The 25,370-nt window shown below is 48.8% G+C and overlaps 1 protein-coding gene across 6 annotated transcripts in view; it reads right to left on the bottom strand.

Moving 5' to 3' along the window:
- Positions 1 to 2,358: 2,358 nt before the first annotated feature.
- The window catches only part of LOC144954956 (uncharacterized), a 67,669-nt gene continuing 44,657 nt past the window's right edge, over positions 2,359 to 25,370 (bottom strand). For 4 of the 6 annotated variants that reach the window (XM_078885322.1, XM_078885323.1, XM_078885321.1 and 1 more), the window contains exons 6-9: positions 24,687 to 24,812; positions 9,339 to 9,411; positions 5,562 to 5,651; positions 2,360 to 2,827 (exon numbers count right to left, since the gene is read on the bottom strand). In XM_078885322.1, the coding sequence (XP_078741448.1) occupies positions 2,645 to 2,827; positions 5,562 to 5,651; positions 9,339 to 9,411; positions 24,687 to 24,812 (472 nt within the window). In that variant the 3' untranslated portion in view covers positions 2,360 to 2,644. Of the gene's footprint in view, positions 2,828 to 5,561; positions 5,652 to 9,338; positions 9,412 to 24,686; positions 24,813 to 25,370 lie in introns of all 6 variants that reach the window. The other 2 variants (XM_078885319.1, XM_078885325.1) reach the window with 2 other exon arrangements.

The raw sequence follows: 25,370 nt of genomic DNA, 5'->3' as shown, positions 1-25,370 counted from the left end.
CCCTAGCCCCCACCCCTAGCCCCCACCCCCCTAGCCCCCACCCCTAGCCACCCCACCCACCTAGCCCCCACCCCTAGCCCCCACCCCCAACCCCACCCTAGCCCCCCACCCCTAGCCCCCCTAGCCCCCCACCCTAGCCCCCACCCCTAGCCCCCACACCCTAGGCCCCCCACCCCCAACCCACCCTAGCCCCCACCCCTAGCCCCCCACCCCTAGCCCCCACCCCTAGCCCCCACCCCTAGCCCCCCACCCCTAGCCCCCACCCTAGCCCCCACCCACCCCCCACCTAGCCCCCACCCCCTAGCCCCCACCCCTAGCCCCCACCCCTAGCCCCCACCCCCAACCCCACCCTAGCCCCCACCCTAGCCCCCACCCCTAGCCCCCACCCTAGCCCCCACCCCTAGCCCCCACCCCCACCCCTAGCCCCCACCCCTAGCCCCCACCCTAGCCCCCACCCCTAGCCCCCACCCTAGCCCCCACCGCTAGCCCCCACCCCCAACCCCACCCTAGCCCCCACCCCTAGCCCCCACCCCTAGCCCCCACCCCCCACCCCTAGCCCCCACCCTAGCCCCCACCCCTAGCCCCCACCCTAGCCCCCCACCCCTAGCCCCCCACCCCTAGCCCCCACCCTAGCCCCCACCCCTAGCCCCCACCCCTAGCCCCCACCCCTAGCCCCCCACCCCTAGCCCCCACCCCCTAGCCCCCACCCTAGCCCCCACCCCTAGCCCCCACCCCTAGCCCCCACCCTAGCCCCCACCCCTAGCCCCCACCCTAGCCCCCACCCCTAGCCCCCACCCCTAGCCCCCACCCCTAGGCCCCACCCCTAGCCCCCATCTCTAGTAGTAGTTAAATAACTAGTTAGCCACTAGGTATACTAGTCAACTAGTTAGTTGACTAGTTAGTTGACTAACTAGTCAACTAGTTAGTCTACTAACTAGTTAACTAGTTAGTCTACTAGCTAGTTAACTAACTAGTTAACTAACTAGTTAACTAGTTAGTTGACTAACTAGTCAACTAGTTAGTCTACTAACTAGTTAGTTAACTAGTTAGTTGGCTAACTAGTCAACTAGTTTGTCTACTAACTAGTTAGTTAACTAGTTAGTTGACTAGTTAACTAGTTAGTTGACTAACTAGTCGACTAACTAGTTGACTAACTAGTTAACTAGTTAGTTGACTAACTAGTCGACTAACTAGTTGACTAACTAGTTAACTAGTTAGTTGACTAGTTAGTCGACTAACTAGTCAACTAGTTAGTCTACTGACTAGTTGACTAGTTAACTATTTAGTTGACTAGTTAGTCGACTAACTAGTCAACTAGTTAGTCTACTAACTAGTTGGCTAGTTAACTAGTTAGTTGACTAGTTAGTCGACTAACTAGTCAACTAGTTAGCCTACTAACTAGTTGACTAGTTAACTAGTTAGTTGACTAGTTAGTCGACTAACTAGTTAGTCGACTAACTAGTCAACTAGTTAGTCTACTAACTAGTTGACTAGTTAACTAGTTAGTTGACTAACTAGTCAACTAGTTAGTCAACTAACTAGTTGACTAGTTAACTAGTTAGTCAACTAACTAGTTGACTAACTAGTCGACTAATTAGTCAACTAACTAGTTAACTAGTTAGTTGACTAGTTAGTCGACTAACTAGTCAACTAGTTAGTCTACTAACTAGTTGACTAGTTAACTAGTTAGTTGACTAGTTAGTCGACTAACTAGTCAACTAGTTAGCCTACTAACTAGTTGACTAGTTAACTAGTTAGTTGACTGGTTAGTCGACTAACTAGTTAGTCGACTAACTAGTCAACTAGTTAGTCTACTAACTAGTTGACTAGTTAACTAGTTAGTTGACTAACTAGTCAACTAGTTAGTCTACTAACTAGTTAGTTAACTAGTTAGTTGACTAGTTAGTTGACTAGTTAACTAGTTAGTTGACTAGTTAACTAGTTAGTTGACTAGTTAACTAGTTAGTTGACTAACTAGTCAACTAGTTAGTCTACTAACTAGTTAGTTAATTAGTTAGTTGACTAGTTAGTTGACTAGTTAACTAGTTAGTTGACTAGTTAACTAGTTAGTTGACTAGTTAACTAGTTAGTTGACTAACTAGTCGACTAGTTAGTTGAATAGTTAGCCGACTAACTAGTTAACTAGTTAGTCGACTAACTAGTTACCTAACGAGTTAACTAGTTCACTAGTTCAACTAACTAGTTTGTACTAGTTAGTAGTTAACTAGTTAGTTGGTAGTTAACTAGTTAGTACCAATAGCTAACTAGTAAGTTAGTAGTTAACTAGTAAGTTGGTAGTTAACTAGTTAGTTGGTACTAGTTAGTTGGTAGTTAACTAGTTAGTTGGTACTAGTTAGTTGGTAGTTAACTAGTTAGTTAGTAGTTAACTAGTTAGTTGGTAGTTAACTAGTTAGTACCAATAGCTAACTAGTAAGTTAGTAGTTAACTAGTTAGTTGGTAGTTAACTAGTTAGTTGGTAGTTAACTAGTTAGTTGGTAGTTAACTAGTTAGTACCAATAGCTAACTAGTAAGTTAGTAGTTAACTAGTTAGTTAGTAGTTAACTAGTTAGTTGGTAGTTAACTAGTTAGTACCAATAGCTAACTAGTAAGTTAGTAGTTAACTAGTTAGTTAGTAGTTAACTAGTTAGTTGGTAGTTAAAATCGAGGCGTATTCAAACTCAAGGCGGTCTGAGTCTCCATCAAGCTGCTGCTGATGCTGCTGCTGATGCTGCTGCTGTTGTTGTGGGCGGGGCCTGCGAGGGTGGGGGCGGGGCGCTGGGCTCGAGGGGCGGGGCCTAGGCTCAGGTTTAGCTCCGCCCACTCCGGCCTGTTGTGGGGGGGGTGGGGGGCAAGGGGAGGGGCCAGAGAGGGGGAGGAGCCAATAAAGGGGGAGGAGTCACGGAGGGGGAGGAGTCCCAGAAGGGGTGGGGTCACAAAGGGGGAGGAGTCACAGAGGGGCAGGAGTCACAGAAGGGGTGGGGTCACAAAGGGGGAGGAGTCAGAGGGGGAGGAGTCACAGAGGGGGAGGGACGAGGGGAGGGGCCACAGAGGGGGAGGAGGCACAGAGAGGGGTGGGGTCACAAAGGGGGAGGAGCCTCAGAGGGGGAGGAGTCACAGAGGGGGAGGGGTCACAAAGGGGGAGGAGTCGCAGAGGGGGAGGGACGAGGGGAGGGGCCACAAAGGGGGAGGAGTCACTGAGGGGGAGGAGTCACAGAGGGGGAGGAGTCACAAAGGGGGAGGAGTCGCAGAGGGGGAGGGACGAGGGGAGGGGCCACAAAGGGGGAGGAGTCACTGAGGGGAAGGGGTCACAGAGGGGGAGGAGTCACAGAGGGGGAGGAGCCTCAGAGGGGGAGGAGTCACAAAGGGGGAGGAGCCTCAGAGGGGGAGGAGTCACAAAGGGGGAGGAGTCGCAGAGGGGGAGGGACGAGGGGAGGGGCCACAAAGGGGGAGGAGTCACTGAGGGGAAGGGGTCACAGAGGGGGATGAGTCACAAAGGGGGAGGAGCCTCAGAGGGGGAGGAGTCACCGAGGGGGAGGGACGAGGGGAGGGGCCACATTACAAACTGTATTGATTAGTACAGTCTACATTATAGACTGTATCGATTACTACAGTAGGCATTATCGACTGTATTGATTAGCACAGTATACATTGTAGACTGTGTTGATTAGTACAGTATACATTGTACACTGTATCGATTAGCACAGTACACATTGTAGACTGTATCGATTACTACAGTACACATTGTACACTGTATCGATTAGTACAGTATAAGTATTGATTGTATCGATTAGCACAGTATAAGTATTGACTATTGATTAGTACAGTATAAGTATTGATTGTATCGATTATCACAGTATAAGTATTGATTGTATCGATTATCACAGTATAAGTATTGATTGTATCGATTATCACAGTATAAGTATTGATTGTATCGATTAGTACAGTATAAGTATTGATTAGTACAGTATAATTATTGATTGTATCGATTAGCACAGTATAAGTATTGATTGTATCGATTAGCACAGTCTACATTGTAGACTGTATTGATTACTACAGTATACATTGTACACTGTATCGATTAGCACAGTAGACATTATAGACTGTATCGATTAGTACAGTGTAAGCAATGATTGGTACAGTATAAGTATTGATTAGTACAGTGTACGTATTGATTAGTACAGTATACGGATTGACAAGCACAGTGTAAGTATTGATTGGTACAGTTTAAGTATTGATTAGTACAGTGTAAGTATTGATTAGTACAGTATACGTATTGATTAGTACAGTGTAAGTATTGATTAGTACAGTGCAAGTTTTGATTAGTACAGTGCAAGTATTGATTGTTACAGTATAAGTATTGATTAGTACAGTGCAAGTATTGATTAATACAGTATAAGTATTGATTGGTACAGTGTAAGTATTTATTGGTACAGTATAAGTATTGCTTAGTACAGTGTAATTATTGATTTGTACAGTATGCATATTGATTAGTACAGTGTATTGATTAGTACAGTGTAAGTATTGCTTAGTACAGTGTAAGTATTGCTTAGTACAGTGCAAGTATTGATTGGTACAGTATAAGTATTGATTAGGACAGTATACATATTGATTAGTACAGTGTAAGTATTGCCTATTGATTAGTACAGTGTAAGTAGTGATTAGTACAGTATAAGTATTGATTGGTACAGTATAAGTATCGAGTAGTGCAGTATAAGTATTGATTCGTACAGTATAAGTATTGATTGGTACAGTATAAGCATTGATTAGTACAGTATACGTATTGATTGGTACAGTATAAGTTTTGATTGGTACAGTATAAGTATTGACTATTGGTTAGTACAGTGTACGTGTTGATTGGCACAGTATAAGTATTGATTGGTACAGTATAAGTATTGATTAGTACAGTGTAAGTATTGTTTAATACAGTATAAGTATTGATTGATACAGTATAGGTATTGACTATTGATTAGTACAGTATAAGTATTGATTGGTACAGTATAAGTATTGATTAGTACAGTATAAGTATTGCCTATTGATTAGTACAGTATAAGTAGTGATTAGTACAGTATAAGTATTGATTGGTACAGTATAAGTATTGATTAGTACAGTATAAGTATTGCCTATTGATTAGTACAGTATAAGTAGTGATTAGTACAGTATAAGTATTGATTGGTACAGTATAAGTATCGAGTAGTGCAGTATAAGTATTGATTCGTACAGTATAAGTATTGATTGGTACAGTATAAGTATTGATTAGTACAGTATAAGTATTGATTGGTACAGTATAAGTATTGATTAGAACAGTATAGGTATTGATTAGTACAGTATAAGTATTGATTAGAACAGTATAAGTATTGATTAGCACAGTATAAGTATTGATTGGTACAGTATAAGTATTGATTAGAACAGTATAGGTATTGATTAGTACAGTATAAGTATTGATTAGTACAGTGTAAGTATTGATTAGTACAATATAAGTATTGATTAGTACAGTATAAGTATTGACTATTGATTAGTACAGTGTAAGTATTGATTGGTACAGTGTAAGTATTGATTGGTACCGCGTTGCCGAAGGCTCCCACGGTGTCGAGGTATGGCGATGGGGAGGCCGGGGAGCTGCCCCCATCATCACTGAGCTTGGGGTAAACTACCTGTTACATACACACAGTGACACACACACACACAGTGACACACACAGTGACACACACACACACACACACTGACACACACACACAGTGACACACACACACACACACAGTGACACACACAGTGACACACACACATTGACACACACAGTGACACACACACACAGTGACACACACACACACAGTGACACACACAGTGACACACACAGTGACACACACACACACAGTGACACACACAGTGACACACACACACACACACTGACACACACACACAGTGACACACACACACAGTGACACACACACACACACAGTGACACACACAGTGACACACACACACACACACAGTGACACACACACAGTGACACACACAGTGACACACACACACAGTGACACACACACACACAGTGACACACACAGTGACACACACAGTGACACACACACACACAGTGACACACACAGTGACACACACACACACACACTGACACACACACACAGTGACACACACACACACACAGTGACACACACAGTGACACACACACACACACACACAGTGACACACACACAGTGACACACACACACACAGTGACACACACAGTGACACACACAGTGACACACACACACACAGTGACACACACAGTGACACACACACACACACACTGACACACACACACAGTGACACACACACACACAGTGACACACACAGTGACACACACACACACACACACAGTGACACACACACACAGTGACACACACAGTGACACACACACACACACACAGTGACACACACAGTGACACACACACACACAGTGACACACACAGTGACACACACACACACACACTGACACACACACACAGTGACACACACACACACAGTGACACACACAGTGACACACACACACACACAGTGACACACACACACAGTGACACACACAGTGACACACACACACACACACAGTGACACACACAGTGACACACACACACACAGTGACACACACAGTGACACACACACAGTGACACACACACACAGTGACACACACACACACAGTGACACACACACACACAGTGACACACACAGTGACACACACACTGACACACACACACAGTGACACACACACACACAGTGACACACACACAGTGACACACACACACACAGTGACACACACACACACAGTGACACACACACACAGTGACACACACACACAGTGACACACACAGTGACACACACACTGACACACACACACAGTGACACACACAGTGACACACACAGTGACACACACACACAGTGACACACACAGTGACACACACAGTGACACACACACAGTGACACACACACACACACAGTGACACACACAGTGACACACACAGTGACACACACACACACAGTGACACACACACAGTGACACACACACAGTGACACACACACACACAGTGACACACACAGTGACACACACAGTGACACACACAGTGACACACACACACACAGTGACACACACACACACAGTGACACACACAGTGACACACACAGTGACACACACAGTGACACACACACACAGTGACACACACACACAGTGACACACACACACAGTGACACACACACACAGTGACACACACAGTGACACACACACACAGTGACACACACACACACAGTGACACACACACACACAGTGACACACACAGTGACACACACACACACACAGTGACACACACACACAGTGACACACACACACACAGTGACACACACACACACACAGTGACACACACACAGTGACACACACACACACACAGTGACACACACACAGTGACACACACACACACACAGTGACACACACACACAGTGACACACACAGTGACACACACACACACACACAGTGACACACAGTGACACACACACACACAGTGACACACACACACACAGTGACACACACACACACAGTGACACACACACACACAGTGACACACACACACACAGTGACACACACACACACAGTGACACACACACACACAGTGACACACACACAGTGACACACACACACAGTGACACACACAGTGACACACACACACAGTGACACACACAGTGACACACACAGTGACACACACACACACACAGTGACACACACAGTGACACACACACACACACAGTGACACACACAGTGACACACACACACAGTGACACACACACACACACAGTGACACACACAGTGACACACACACACACAGTGACACACACAGTGACACACACACACAGTGACACACACACACAGTGACACACACACACACACAGTGACACACACACACACACAGTGACACACACAGTGACACACACACACACAGTGACACACACAGTGACACACACACAGTGACACACACACACAGTGACACACACAGTGACACACACACACACACACAGTGACACACACAGTGACACACACACAGTGACACACACAGTGACACACACACACACAGTGACACACACACACACAGTGACACACACACACACACAGTGACACACACACAGTGACACACACACACACACACAGTGACACACACACAGTGACACACACACACACACAGTGACACACACACACACACACAGTGACACACACACAGTGACACACACAGTGACACACACACACACACACAGTGACACACACACAGTGACACACACAGTGACACACACACACACAGTGACACACACACACACAGTGACACACACACACACAGTGACACACACACACACAGTGACACACACACACAGTGACACACACACACACACAGTGACACACACACACACACAGTGACACACACACACACAGTGACACACACACACACAGTGACACACACACAGTGACACACACACACACAGTGACACACACAGTGACACACACACACAGTGACACACACACACACAGTGACACACACAGTGACACACACACACTGACACACACACACACACAGTGACACACACACACACACAGTGACACACACAGTGACACACACACACACACAGTGACACACACACTGACACACACACACACACAGTGACACACACACACAGTGACACACACACAGTGACACACACACACAGTGACACACACACACACACAGTGACACACATACACAGTGACACACACACACAGTGACACACACACACACACAGTGACACACACACACACACAGTGACACACACACACACAGTGACACACACACACACAGTGACACACACACAGTGACACACACACACACAGTGACACACACAGTGACACACACACACAGTGACACACACACACACAGTGACACACACAGTGACACACACACACTGACACACACACACACACAGTGACACACACACACACACAGTGACACACACAGTGACACACACACACACACAGTGACACACACACTGACACACACACACACACAGTGACACACACACACAGTGACACACACACAGTGACACACACACACAGTGACACACACACACACACAGTGACACACATACACAGTGACACACACACACAGTGACACACACACACACACAGTGACACACACACACACAGTGACACACACACAGTGACACACACACACACACACAGTGACACACACACACACACAGTGACACACACACACACAGTGACACACACACAGTGACACACACACACACAGTGTGTGTGTGTGTGTCACTGTGTTACTAACTGTGAACCTGTCGTGTTCTCCGCGGCTGGATGGTGGAGGTGGTGGAGGTTTGTGGGTGGGGGGGCCACTTGGGCTGCCGCAGAGACACAGGCAGAGAGACACACAGACAGACAGACACAGACAGAGAGACACACAGACAGACACAGACAGAGAGACACACAGACAGACACAGACAGAGACACAGAGACAGAGACACACAGACAGAGAGACACACAGACAGACACAGACAGAGAGACACACAGACAGACACAGACAGAGAGACACACAGACAGACACAGACAGAGACACAGAGACAGAGACACACAGACAGAGAGACACACAGACAGACACAGACAGAGAGACACACAGACAGACAGACACAGACAGAGAGACACACAGACAGACACAGACACAGAGAGACAGACACAGACAGAGACACAGAGACAGAGACACACAGACAGACACAGACAGAGAGACACACAGACAGACACAGACAGAGAGACACACAGACAGACACAGACACAGAGAGACAGACACAGACAGAGACACAGAGACAGAGACACACAGACAGACACAGACAGAGAGACACACAGACAGACACAGACAGAGAGACACACAGACAGACACAGACACAGAGAGACAGACACAGACAGAGACACAGAGACACACAGACAGACACAGACAGAGAGACACACAGACAGACACAGACAGAGAGACACACAGACAGAGATAGAGGCAGTGACGCACACACACACACACAGAGACACAAACACAGAGACAGACAGACACAGACAGAGAGACACACAGACAGACACAGACAGAGAGACACACAGACAGAGATAGAGGCAGTGACGCACACACACACACACAGAGACACAGACACAGAGACAGACAGACACAGACAGAGAGACACACAGACAGACACAGACAGAGAGACACATACAGAGAGACACAGAGACAGACAGAGAGAGAGACACAAACAGACACAGAGACACAGAGAGAGACACAGAGAGCCAGAGACAGACACAGAGAGACACAGACAGACACAGAGAGACACAGAGAGACAGAGGCAGGGACACACACAGACACACACAGAGACAGACACAGACAGACAGACAGAGACACAGAGAGACAGAGAGAAACAGAGACACAGGCAGGGACACACACACACACAGAGACACACACAGACACAGACAGAGACACACAGAGAGAGACACAGAGACAGAGAGACAGAGGCAGGAACACACACACACAGAGACACAGGCACAGACAGAGAGAGACAGAGAGACAGAGACAGACACAGACAGACAGAGACAGACACAGAGAGACACAGAGAGACAGAGAGAGAGACACACAGAGAGAGACAGAGAGACACAGACAGACACAGACAGAGACAGACACAGAGAGACACAGAGAGACACAGAGAGAGACACAGACACAGAGACACAGAGAGACACAGACAGACAGAGACACAGACACAGAGAGAGACAGAGAGACACAGACAGACACAGAGAGACACAGACACAGAGAGACACAGACAGAGAGACACAGACAGAGAGACAGATTATTTCTCACTGATTAACACTGAACCCTGTGTGAGTCTCACTGATGAACACTGAACCCTGTGTGAGTCTCACTGATGAACACTGAACCCTGTGTGAGTCTCACTGATGAACACTGAACCCTGTGTGAGTCTCACTGATGAACACTGAACCCTGTGGGAGCCTCACTGATTAACACTGAACCCTGTGGGAGCCTCACTGATGAACACTGAACCCTGTGGGAGTCTCGCTGATTAACACTGAACCCTGTGTGAGTCTCACTGATGAACACTGAACCCTGTGTGAGTCTCACTGATGAACACTGAACCCTGTGTGAGTCTCACTGATTAACACTGAACCCTGTGTGAGTCTCACTCATGAACAACGAACCCTGTGTGAGTCTCACTGATGAACACTGAACCCTGTGTGAGTTTCACTGATGAACACTGAACCCTGTGTGAGTCTCACTGATGAACACTGAACCCTGTGTGAGTCTCACTGATTAACACTGAACCCTGTGTGAGTCTCACTGATGAACACTGAACCCTGTGTGAGTCTCACTGATTAACACTGAACCCTGTGGGAGTCTCACTGATGAACACTGAACCCTGTGTGAGTCTCACTGATTAACACTGAACCCTGTGTGAGTCTCACTGATTAACACCGAACCCTGTGGGAGTCTCACTGATGAACACTGAACCCTGTGGGAGTCTCACTGATGAACACTGAACCCTGTGTGAGTCTCACTGATTAACACCGAACCCTGTGGGAGTCTCACTGATGAACACTGAACCCTGTGGGAGTCTCACTGATGAACACTGAACCCTGTGTGAGTCTCACTGATGAACACCGAACCCTGCGTGAGTCTCACTGATGAACACTGAACCCTGTGGGAGTCTCACTGATGAACACTGAACCCTGTGGGAGTCTCACTGATGAACACTGAACCCTGTGGGAGTCTCACTGATGAACACTGAACCCTGTGTGAGTCTCACTGATGAACACTGAACCCTGTGGGAGTCTCACTGATGAACACTGAACCCTGTGGGAGTCTCACTGATGAACACTGAACCCTGTGGGAGTCTCGCTGATGAACACTGAACCCTGTGTGAGTCTCACTGATGAACACTGAACCCTGTGGGAGTCTCACTGATGAACACTGAACCCTGTGGGAGTCTCGCTGATGAACACTGAACCCTGTGTGAGTCTCACTGATGAACACTGAACCCTGTGTGAGTCTCACTGATTAACACTGAACCCTGTGGGAGTCTCACTGATGAACACTGAACCCTGTGGGAGTCTCACTGATGAACACCGAACCCTGTGGGAGTCTCGCTGATGAACACTGAACCATGTGTGAGTCTCACTGATGAACACTGAACCCTGTGTGAGTCTCACTGATGAACACTGAACCCTGTGGGAGTCTCACTGATTAACACTGAACCCTGTGTGAGTCTCACTGATGAACACTGAACCCTGTGGGAGTCTCACTGATGAACACTGAACCCTGTGTGAGTCTCACTGATGAACACTGAACCCTGTGGGAGTCTCACTGATTAACACTGAACCCTGTGTGAGTCTCACTGATTAACACTGAACCCTGTGTGAGTCTCACTGATGAACACTGAACCCTGTGGGAGTCTCACTGATGAACACTGAACCCTGTGGGAGTCTCACTGATGAACACTGAACCCTGTGTGAGTCTCACTGATGAACACTGAACCCTGTGTGAGTCTCACTGATGAACACTGAACCCTGTGGGAGTCTCACTGATGAACACTGAACCCTGTGGGAGTCTCACTGATGAACACTGAACCCTGTGGGAGTCTCGCTGATGAACACTGAACCCTGTGTGAGTCTCACTGATGAACACTGAACCCTGTGGGAGTCTCACTGATGAACACTGAACCCTGTGGGAGTCTCGCTGATGAACACTGAACCCTGTGTGAGTCTCACTGATGAACACTGAACCCTGTGGGAGTCTCACTGATTAACACTGAACCCTGTGGGAGTCTCACTGATGAACACTGAACCCTGTGGGAGTCTCACTGATGAACACTGAACCCTGTGTGAGTCTCACTGATGAACACTGAACCCTGTGGGAGTCTCACTGATGAACACTGAACCCTGTGTGAGTCTCACTGATTAACACTGAACCCTGTGGGAGTCTCACTGATGAACACTGAACCCTGTGGGAGTCTCACTGATGAACACTGAACCCTGTGTGAGTCTCACTGATGAACACTGAACCCTGTGGGAGTCTCACTGATGAACACTGAACACTGTGTGAGTCTCACTGATGAACACTGAACCCTGTGTGAGTGTCACTGATGAACACTGAACCCTGTGGGAGTCTCACTGATGAACACTGAACCCTGTGTGAGTCTCACTGATTAACACTGAACCCTGTGGGAGTCTCACTGATGAACACTGAACCCTGTGGGAGTCTCACTGATGAACACTGAACCCTGTGTGAGTCTCACTGATGAACACTGAACCCTGTGGGAGTCTCACTGATGAACACTGAACCCTGTGTGAGTCTCACTGATGAACACTGAACCCTGTGTGAGTCTCAGTGATTAACACTGAACCCTGTGGGAGTCTCACTGATGAACACTGAACCCTGTGTGAGTCTCAGTGATTAACACTGAACCCTGTGTGAGTCTCACTGATGAACACTGAACCCTGTGGGAGTCTCACTGATGAACACTGAACCCTGTGTGAGTCTCAGTGATTAACACTGAACCCTGTGGGAGTCTCACTGATTAACACTGAACCCTGTGTGAGTCTCAGTGATTAACACTGAACCCTGTGTGAGTCTCACTGATGAACACTGAACCCTGTGGGAGTCTCACTGATGAACACTGAACCCTGTGTGAGTCTCAGTGATTAACACTGAACCCTGTGGGAGTCTCACTGATGAACACTGAACCCTGTGTGAGTCTCACTGATGAACACTGAACCCTGTGGGAGTCTCACTGATGAACACTGAACCCTGTGTGAGTCTCAGTGATTAACACTGAACCCTGTGTGAGTCTCACTGATGAACACTGAACCCTGTGGGAGTCTCACTGATGAACACTGAACCCTGTGTGAGTCTCAGTGATTAACACTGAACCCTGTGGGAGTCTCACTGATTAACACTGAACCCTGTGTGAGTCTCAGTGATTAACACTGAACCCTGTGTGAGTCTCACTGATGAACACTGAACCCTGTGGGAGTCTCACTGATGAACACTGAACCCTGTGGGAGTCTCACTGATTAACACTGAACCCTGTGGGAGTCTCACTGATGAACACTGAACCCTGTGTGAGTCTCACTGATGAACACTGAACCCTGTGGGAGTCTCACTGATGAACACTGAACCCTGTGTGAGTCTCACTGATTAACACTGAACCCTGTGGGAGTCTCACTGATGAACACTGAACCCTGTGGGAGTCTCACTGATGAACACTGAACCCTGTGTGAGTCTCACTGATGAACACTGAACCCTGTGGGAGTCTCACTGATGAACACTGAACCCTGTGTGAGTCTCACTGATGAACACTGAACCCTGTGTGAGTCTCACTGATGAACACTGAACCCTGTGGGAGTCTCACTGATGAACACTGAACCCTGTGTGAGTCTCACTGATTAACACTGAACCCTGTGGGAGTCTCACTGATGAACACTGAACCCTGTGGGAGTCTCACTGATGAACACTGAACCCTGTGTGAGTCTCACTGATGAACACTGAACCCTGTGGGAGTCTCACTGATGAACACTGAACCCTGTGTGAGTCTCACTGATGAACACTGAACCCTGTGTGAGTCTCACTGATGAACACTGAACCCTGTGGGAGTCTCACTGATGAACACTGAACCCTGTGTGAGTCTCACTGATGAACACTGAACCCTGTGTGAGTCTCACTGATGAACACTGAACCCTGTGGGAGTCTCACTGATGAACACTGAACCCTGTGGGAGTCTCACTGATGAACACTGAACCCTGTGGGAGTCTCACTGATGAACACTGAACCCTGTGTGAGTCTCACTGATGAACACTGAACCCTGTGGGAGTCTCACTGATTAACACTGAACCCTGTGGGAGTCTCACTGATGAACACTGAACCCTGTGGGAGTCTCACTGATGAACACTGAACCCTGTGGGAGTCTCGCTGATGAACACTGAACCCTGTGTGAGTCTCGCTGATGAACACTGAACCCTGTGGGAGTCTCACTGATTAACACTGAACCCTGTGGGAGTCTCACTGATTAACACTGAACCCTGTGGGAGTCTCGCTGATGAACACTGAACCCTGTGGGAGTCTCGCTGATTAACACTGAACCTGTGGGAGTCTCGCTGATTAACACTGAACCCTGTGGGAGTCTCGCTGATGAACACTGCACCCTGTGTGAGTCTCGCTGATGAACACTGAACCCTGTGGGAGTCTCACTGATTAACACTGAACCCTGTGGGAGTCTCGCTGATTAACACTGAACCCTGTGGGAGTCTCACTGATGAACACTGAACCCTGTGGGAGTCTCACTGATGAACACTGAACCCTGTGTGAGTCTCACTGATGAACACTGAACCCTGTGGGAGTCTCACTGATGAACACTGAACCCTGTGTGAGTCTCACTGATGAACACTGAACCCTGTGTGAGTCTCACTGATGAACACTGAACCCTGTGGGAGTCTCACTGATGAACACTGAACCCTGTGTGAGTCTCACTGATTAACACTGAACCCTGTGGGAGTCTCACTGATGAACACTGAACCCTGTGGGAGTCTCACTGATGAACACTGAACCCTGTGTGAGTCTCACTGATGAACACTGAACCCTGTGGGAGTCTCACTGATGAACACTGAACCCTGTGTGAGTCTCACTGATGAACACTGAACCCTGTGTGAGTCTCACTGATGAACACTGAACCCTGTGGGAGTCTCACTGATGAACACTGAACCTGTGTGAGTCTCACTGATGAACACTGAACCCTGTGTGAGTCTCACTGATGAACACTGAACCCTGTGGGAGTCTCACTGATGAACACTGAACCCTGTGGGAGTCTCACTGATGAACACTGAACCCTGTGGGAGGTCTCACTGATGAACACTGAACCCTGTGTGAGTCTCACTGATGAACACTGAACCCTGTGGAGTCTCACTGATGAACACTGAACCCTGTGGAGTCTCACTGATGAACACTGAACCCTGTGGGAGTCTCACTGATGAACACTGAACCCTGTGGGAGTCTCGCTGATGAACACTGAACCCTGTGTGAGTCTCGCTGATGAACACTGAACCCTGTGGGAGTCTCACTGATTAACACTGAACCCTGTGGGAGTCTCACTGATTAACACTGAACCCTGTGGGAGTCTCGCTGATGAACACTGAACCCTGTGGGAGTCTCGCTGATTAACACTGAACCCTGTGGGAGTCTCGCTGATTAACACTGAACCCTGTGGGAGTCTCGCTGATTAACACTGAACCCTGTGGAGTCTCGCTGATGAACACTGAACCCTGTGGGAGTCTCACTGATTAACACTGAACCCTGTGGGAGTCTCGCTGATTAACACTGAACCCTGTGGGAGTCTCACTGATGAACACTGAACCCTGTGTGAGTCTCGCTGATGAACACTGAACCCTGTGGGAGTCTCGCTGATTAACACTGAACCCTGTGGGAGTCTCACTGATGAACACTGAACCCTGTGGGAGTCTCACTGATGAACACTGAACCCTGTGTGAGTCTCACTGATGAACACTGAACCCTGTGTGAGTCTCACTGATGAACACTGAACCCTGTGGGAGTCTCACTGATGAACACTGAACCCTGTGTGAGTCTCACTGATTAACACTGAACCCTGTGGGAGTCTCACTGATGAACACTGAACCCTGTGGGAGTCTCACTGATGAACACTGAACCCTGTGTGAGTCTCACTGATGAACACTGAACCCTGTGGAGTCTCACTGATGAACACTGAACCCTGTGTGAGTCTCACTGATGAACACTGAACCCTGTGTGAGTCTCACTGATGAACACTGAACCCTGTGGGAGTCACTGATGACACAACTGATGAACCTGAACCTGTGTGAGTCTCACTGATGAACACTGAACCCTGTGTGAGTCTCACTGATGAACACTGAACCCTGTGTGAGTCTCACTGATGAACACTGAACCCTGTGTGAGTCTCACTGATGAACACTGAACCTGTGGGAGTCTCACTGATGAACACTGAACCCTGTGGGAGTCTCACTGATGAACACTGAACCCTGTGTGAGTCTCACTGATGAACACTGAACCCTGTGTGAGTCTCACTGATGATCACTGAACCCTGTGGGAGTCTCACTGATTAACACTGAACCCTGTGGGAGTCTCACTGATGAACACTGAACCCTGTGGGAGTCTCAGTGATTAACACTGAACCCTGTGGAGTCTCACTGATTAACACTGAACCCTGTGGGAGTCTCGCTGATTAACACTGAACCCTGTGGGAGTCTCACTGATTAACACTGAACCCTGTGTGAGTCTCGCTGATGAACACTGAACCTGTGGGAGTCTCGCTGATTAACACTGAACCCTGTGTGAGTCTCACTGATGAACACTGAACCCTGTGGGAGTCTCGCTGATTAACACTGAACCCTGTGGGAGTCTCGCTGATGAACACTGAACCCTGTGGGAGTCTCGCTGATTAACACTGAACCCTGTGTGAGTCTCACACTGATTAACACTGAACCCTGTGGGAGTCTCGCTGATTAACACTGAACCCTGTGGGAGTCTCACTGATTAACACTGAACCCTGTGTGAGTCTCGCTGATGAACACTGAACCCTGTGGGAGTCTCGCTGATTAGCACTGAACCCTGTGTGAGTCTCACTGATGAACACTGAACCCTGTGTGAGTCTCACTGATGAACACTGAACCCTGTGGGAGTCTCACTGATTAACACTGAACCCTGTGGGAGTCTCACTGATGAACACTGAACCCTGTGGGAGTCTCGCTGATGAACACTGAACCCTGTGGAGTCTCAGTGATTAACACTGAACCCTGTGTGAGTCTCACTGATGAACACTGAACCCTGTGTGAGTCTCACTGATGAACACTGAACCCTGTGGGAGTCTCACTGATGAACACTGAACCCTGTGGGAGTCTCAGTGATTAACACTGAACCCTGTGTGAGTCTCACTGATGAACACTGAACCCTGTGTGAGTCTCACTGATGAACACTGAACCCTGTGTGAGTCTCACTGATGAACACTGAACCCTGTGTGAGTCTCACTGATGAACACTGAACCCTGTGTGAGTCTCACTGATGAACACTGAACCCTGTGGGAGTCTCACTGATGAACACTGAACCCTGTGTGAGTCTCACTGATGAACACTGAACCCTGTGGAGTCTCACTGATGAACACTGAACCCTGTGGGAGTCTCACTGATGAACACTGAACCCTGTGGGAGTCTCACTGATGAACACTGAACCTGTGTGAGTCTCACTGATGAACACTGAACCCTGTGGGAGTCTCACTGATTAACACTGAACCCTGTGGGAGTCTCACTGATGAACACTGAACCCTGTGGGAGTCTCACTGATTAACACTGAACCCTGTGGGAGTCTCACTGATGAACACTGAACCCTGTGGGAGTCTCACTGATTAACACTGAAACCCTGTGGGAGTCTCACTGATTAACACTGAACCCTGTGGGAGTCTCACTGATGAACACTGAACCCTGTGGAGTCTCACTGATTAACACTGAACCCTGTGGGAGTCTCACTGATTAACACTGAACCCTGTGTGAGTCTCGCTGATGAACACTGAACCCTGTGGGAGTCTCGCTGATTAGCACTGAACCCTGTGTGAGTCTCACTGATGAACACTGAACCCTGTGTGAGTCTCACTGATGAACACTGAACCCTGTGGGAGTCTCACTGATTAACACTGAACCCTGTGTGAGTCTCACTGATTAACACCGAACCCTGTGTGAGTCTCACTGATGAACACTGAACCCTGTGGGAGTCTCACTGATGAACACTGAACCCTGTGGGAGTCTCACTGATTAACACTGAACCCTGTGGGAGTCTCACTGATGAACACTGAACCCTGTGTGAGTCTCACTGATGAACACTGAACCCTGTGGAGTCTCACTGATGAACACTGAACCCTGTGTGAGTCTCACTGATTAACACTGAACCCTGTGGGAGTCTCACTGATGAACACTGAACCCTGTGGGAGTCTCACTGATGAACACTGAACCCTGTGTGAGTCTCACTGATGAACACTGAACCCTGTGGGAGTCTCACTGATGAACACTGAACCCTGTGTGAGTCTCACTGATGAACACTGAACCCTGTGTGAGTCTCACTGATGAACACTGAACCCTGTGGGAGTCTCACTGATGAACACTGAACCCTGTGTGAGTCTCACTGATTAACACTGAACCCTGTGGGAGTCTCACTGATGAACACTGAACCCTGTGGGAGTCTCACTGATGAACACTGAACCCTGTGTGAGTCTCACTGATGAACACTGAACCCTGTGGGAGTCTCACTGATGAACACTGAACCCTGTGTGAGTCTCACTGATGAACACTGAACCCTGTGTGAGTCTCACTGATGAACACTGAACCCTGTGGGAGTCTCACTGATGAACACTGAACCCTGTGTGAGTCTCACTGATGAACACTGAACCCTGTGTGAGTCTCACTGATGAACACTGAACCCTGTGGGAGTCTCACTGATGAACACTGAACCCTGTGGGAGTCTCACTGATGAACACTGAACCCTGTGGGAGTCTCACTGATGAACACTGAACCCTGTGTGAGTCTCACTGATGAACACTGAACCCTGTGGGAGTCTCACTGATTAACACTGAACCCTGTGGGAGTCTCACTGATGAACACTGAACCCTGTGGGAGTCTCACTGATGAACACTGAACCCTGTGGGAGTCTCGCTGATGAACACTGAACCCTGTGTGAGTCTCGCTGATGAACACTGAACCCTGTGGGAGTCTCACTGATTAACACTGAACCCTGTGGGAGTCTCACTGATTAACACTGAACCCTGTGGGAGTCTCGCTGATGAACACTGAACCCTGTGGGAGTCTCGCTGATTAACACTGAACCCTGTGGGAGTCTCGCTGATTAACACTGAACCCTGTGGGAGTCTCGCTGATGAACACTGAACCCTGTGTGAGTCTCGCTGATGAACACTGAACCCTGTGGGAGTCTCACTGATTAACACTGAACCCTGTGGGAGTCTCGCTGATTAACACTGAACCCTGTGGGAGTCTCACTGATGAACACTGAACCCTGTGGGAGTCTCACTGATGAACACTGAACCCTGTGTGAGTCTCACTGATGAACACTGAACCCTGTGGGAGTCTCACTGATGAACACTGAACCCTGTGTGAGTCTCACTGATGAACACTGAACCCTGTGTGAGTCTCACTGATGAACACTGAACCCTGTGGGAGTCTCACTGATGAACACTGAACCCTGTGTGAGTCTCACTGATTAACACTGAACCCTGTGGGAGTCTCACTGATGAACACTGAACCCTGTGGGAGTCTCACTGATGAACACTGAACCCTGTGTGAGTCTCACTGATGAACACTGAACCCTGTGGGAGTCTCACTGATGAACACTGAACCCTGTGTGAGTCTCACTGATGAACACTGAACCCTGTGTGAGTCTCACTGATGAACACTGAACCCTGTGGGAGTCTCACTGATGAACACTGAACCCTGTGTGAGTCTCACTGATGAACACTGAACCCTGTGTGAGTCTCACTGATGAACACTGAACCCTGTGGGAGTCTCACTGATGAACACTGAACCCTGTGGGAGTCTCACTGATGAACACTGAACCCTGTGGGAGTCTCACTGATGAACACTGAACCCTGTGTGAGTCTCACTGATGAACACTGAACCCTGTGGGAGTCTCACTGATTAACACTGAACCCTGTGGGAGTCTCACTGATGAACACTGAACCCTGTGGGAGTCTCACTGATGAACACTGAACCCTGTGGGAGTCTCGCTGATGAACACTGAACCCTGTGTGAGTCTCGCTGATGAACACTGAACCCTGTGGGAGTCTCACTGATTAACACTGAACCCTGTGGGAGTCTCACTGATTAACACTGAACCCTGTGGGAGTCTCGCTGATGAACACTGAACCCTGTGGGAGTCTCGCTGATTAACACTGAACCCTGTGGGAGTCTCGCTGATTAACACTGAACCCTGTGGGAGTCTCGCTGATGAACACTGAACCCTGTGTGAGTCTCGCTGATGAACACTGAACCCTGTGGGAGTCTCACTGATTAACACTGAACCCTGTGGGAGTCTCGCTGATTAACACTGAACCCTGTGGGAGTCTCACTGATGAACACTGAACCCTGTGTGAGTCTCGCTGATGAACACTGAACCCTGTGGGAGTCTCGCTGATTAACACTGAACCCTGTGGGAGTCTCACTGATGAACACTGAACCCTGTGGGAGTCTCACTGATGAACACTGAACCCTGTGTGAGTCTCACTGATGAACACTGAACCCTGTGTGAGTCTCACTGATGAACACTGAACCCTGTGGGAGTCTCACTGATGAACACTGAACCCTGTGTGAGTCTCACTGATTAACACTGAACCCTGTGGGAGTCTCACTGATGAACACTGAACCCTGTGGGAGTCTCACTGATGAACACTGAACCCTGTGTGAGTCTCACTGATGAACACTGAACCCTGTGGGAGTCTCACTGATGAACACTGAACCCTGTGTGAGTCTCACTGATGAACACTGAACCCTGTGTGAGTCTCACTGATGAACACTGAACCCTGTGGGAGTCTCACTGATGAACACTGAACCCTGTGTGAGTCTCACTGATGAACACTGAACCCTGTGTGAGTCTCACTGATGAACACTGAACCTTGTGGGAGTCTCACTGATGAACACTGAACCCTGTGTGAGTCTCACTGATGAACACTGAACCCTGTGGGAGTCTCACTGATGAACACTGAACCCTGTGGGAGTCTCAGTGATTAACACTGAACCCTGTGGGAGTCTCACTGATTAACACTGAACCCTGTGGGAGTCTCGCTGATTAACACTGAACCCTGTGGGAGTCTCACTGATTAACACTGAACCCTGTGGGAGTCTCACTGATGAACACTGAACCCTGTGGGAGTCTCAGTGATTAACACTGAACCATGTGGGAGTCTCACTGATTAACACTGAACCCTGTGGGAGTCTCGCTGATTAACACTGAACCCTGTGGGAGTCTCACTGATTAACACTGAACCCTGTGTGAGTCTCGCTGATGAACACTGAACCCTGTGGGAGTCTCGCTGATTAACACTGAACCCTGTGTGAGTCTCACTGATGAACACTGAACCCTGTGGGAGTCTCGCTGATTAACACTGAACCCTGTGGGAGTCTCGCTGATGAACACTGAACCCTGTGGGAGTCTCGCTGATTAACACTGAACCCTGTGGGAGTCTCGCTGATTAACACTGAACCCTGTGGGAGTCTCGCTGATTAACACTGAACCCTGTGGGAGTCTCGCTGATGAACACTGAACCCTGTGGGAGTCTCGCTGATTAGCACTGAACCCTGTGTGAGTCTCACTGATGAACACTGAACCCTGTGTGAGTCTCACTGATGAACACTGAACCCTGTGGGAGTCTCACTGATTAACACTGAACCCTGTGGGAGTCTCACTGATGAACACTGAACCCTGTGGGAGTCTCGCTGATGAACACTGAACCCTGTGGGAGTCTCAGTGATTAACACTGAACCCTGTGTGAGTCTCACTGATGAACACTGAACCCTGTGTGAGTCTCACTGATGAACACTGAACCCTGTGGGAGTCTCACTGATGAACACTGAACCCTGTGGGAGTCTCAGTGATTAACACTGAACCCTGTGTGAGTCTCACTGATGAACACTGAACCCTGTGTGAGTCTCACTGATGAACACTGAACCCTGTGTGAGTCTCACTGATGAACACTGAACCCTGTGTGAGTCTCACTGATGAACACTGAACCCTGTGTGAGTCTCACTGATGAACACTGAACCCTGTGGGAGTCTCACTGATGAACACTGAACCCTGTGTGAGTCTCACTGATGAACACTGAACCCTGTGGGAGTCTCACTGATGAACACTGAACCCTGTGGGAGTCTCACTGATGAACACTGAACCCTGTGGGAGTCTCACTGATGAACACTGAACCCTGTGTGAGTCTCACTGATGAACACTGAACCCTGTGGGAGTCTCACTGATTAACACTGAACCCTGTGGGAGTCTCACTGATGAACACTGAACCCTGTGGGAGTCTCACTGATTAACACTGAACCCTGTGGGAGTCTCACTGATGAACACTGAACCCTGTGGGAGTCTCACTGATTAACACTGAACCCTGTGGGAGTCTCACTGATGAACACTGAACCCTGTGGGAGTCTCACTGATTAACACTGAACCCTGTGGGAGTCTCACTGATGAACACTGAACCCTGTGGGAGTCTCACTGATTAACACTGAACCCTGTGGGAGTCTCACTGATTAACACTGAACCCTGTGTGAGTCTCGCTGATGAACACTGAACCCTGTGGGAGTCTCGCTGATTAGCACTGAACCCTGTGTGAGTCTCACTGATGAACACTGAACCCTGTGTGAGTCTCACTGATGAACACTGAACCCTGTGGGAGTCTCACTGATTAACACTGAACCCTGTGGGAGTCTCACTGATTAACACTGAACCCTGTGTGAGTCTCACTGATGAACACTGAACCCTGTGGGAGTCTCGCTGATGAACACTGAACCCTGTGTGAGTCTCACTGATGAACACTGAACCCTGTGGGAGTCTCACTGATGAACACTGAACCCTGTGGGAGTCTCAGTGATTAACACTGAACCCTGTGTGAGTCTCACTGATGAACACTGAACCCTGTGTGAGTCTCACTGATTAACACTGAACCCTGTGTGAGTCTCACTGATGAACACTGAACCCTGTGTGAGTCTCACTGATGAACACTGAACCCTGTGTGAGTCTCACTGATTAACACTGAACCCTGTGTGAGTCTCACTGATTAACACTGAACCCTGTGTGAGTCTCGCTGATGAACACTGAACCCTGTGGGAGTCTCACTGATTAACACCGAACCCTGTGTGAGTCTCACTGATGAACACTGAACCCTGTGTGAGTCTCACTGATGAACACTGAACCCTGTGTGAGTCTCACTGATGAACACTGAACCCTGTGTGAGTCTCACTGATGAACACTGAACCCTGTGTGAGTCTCACTGATTAACACTGAACCCTGTGTGAGTCTCACTGATTAACACTGAACCCTGTGTGAGTCTCGCTGATGAACACTGAACCCTGTGGGAGTCTCAGTGATTGACACTGAACCCTGTGGGAGTCTCAGTGATTGACACTGAACCCTGTGGGAGTCTCACTGATGAACACTGAACCCTGTGGAAGTCTCACTGATGAACACTGAACCCTGTGGGAGTCTCACTGATGAACACTGAACCCTGTGGGAGTCTCACTGATGAACACTGAACCCTGTGGGAGTCTCACTGATGAACACTGAACCCTGTGGGAGTCTCACTGATGAACACTGAACCCTGTGGGAGTCTCACTGATGAACACTGAACCCTGTGTGAGTCTCACTGATTAACACTGAACCCTGTGTGAGTCTCACTGATTAACACTGAACCCTGTGGGAGCCTTAGTCTGGCTCTGGGAGTCTCACTGATTAACACTGAACCCTGTGGGAGCCTTGGTCTGGCTCTGGGAGTCTCACTGATTAACACTGAACCCTGTGGGAGCCTCAGTCTGGCTCTGTGAACCATCTCACCGTTCAGTGCTCAGGTAGGCTGTGACGTCATGGGGCTGGGCACGTGACACCATGCAAGGAGGCGTCTGATTGGCCACCTGGCGGCTCACGCTGGGACCCAAGCGAGTCGTGAAGCCGTCGAAATACCTGAGGGGGGAGAGAGACACCCACTCACCCACTCACTCACCCACTCACACACTCACCCACTCACTCACCCACTCACTCACTCACCCACTCACTCACTCACCCACTCACTCACTCACCCACTCACTCACTCACCCACTCACTCACTCACCCACTCACTCACTCACCCACTCACTCACTCACCCACTCACTCACTCACCCACTCACTCACTCACCCACTCACTCACTCACCCACTCACTCACTCACCCACTCACTCACTCACCCACTCACTCACTCACCCACTCACTCACTCACCCACTCACTCACTCACCCACTCACTCACTCACCCACTCACTCACTCACCCACTCACTCACTCACCCACTCACTCACTCACCCACTCACTCACTCACCCACTCACTCACTCACCCACTCACTCACTCACCCACTCACTCACTCACCCACTCACTCACTCACCCACTCACTCACTCACCCACTCACTCACTCACCCACTCACTCACTCACCCACTCACTCACTCACCCACTCACACTCACTCACTCACTCACTCACTCACCCACTCAC

This window comes from Lampetra fluviatilis, unplaced genomic scaffold (assembly GCF_964198595.1).
Source record: "Lampetra fluviatilis unplaced genomic scaffold, kcLamFluv1.1 SCAFFOLD_471, whole genome shotgun sequence".
Lineage (NCBI taxonomy): Eukaryota > Metazoa > Chordata > Hyperoartia > Petromyzontiformes > Petromyzontidae > Lampetra > Lampetra fluviatilis.
This window is presented reverse-complemented; position numbering and strand designations above follow the sequence as displayed.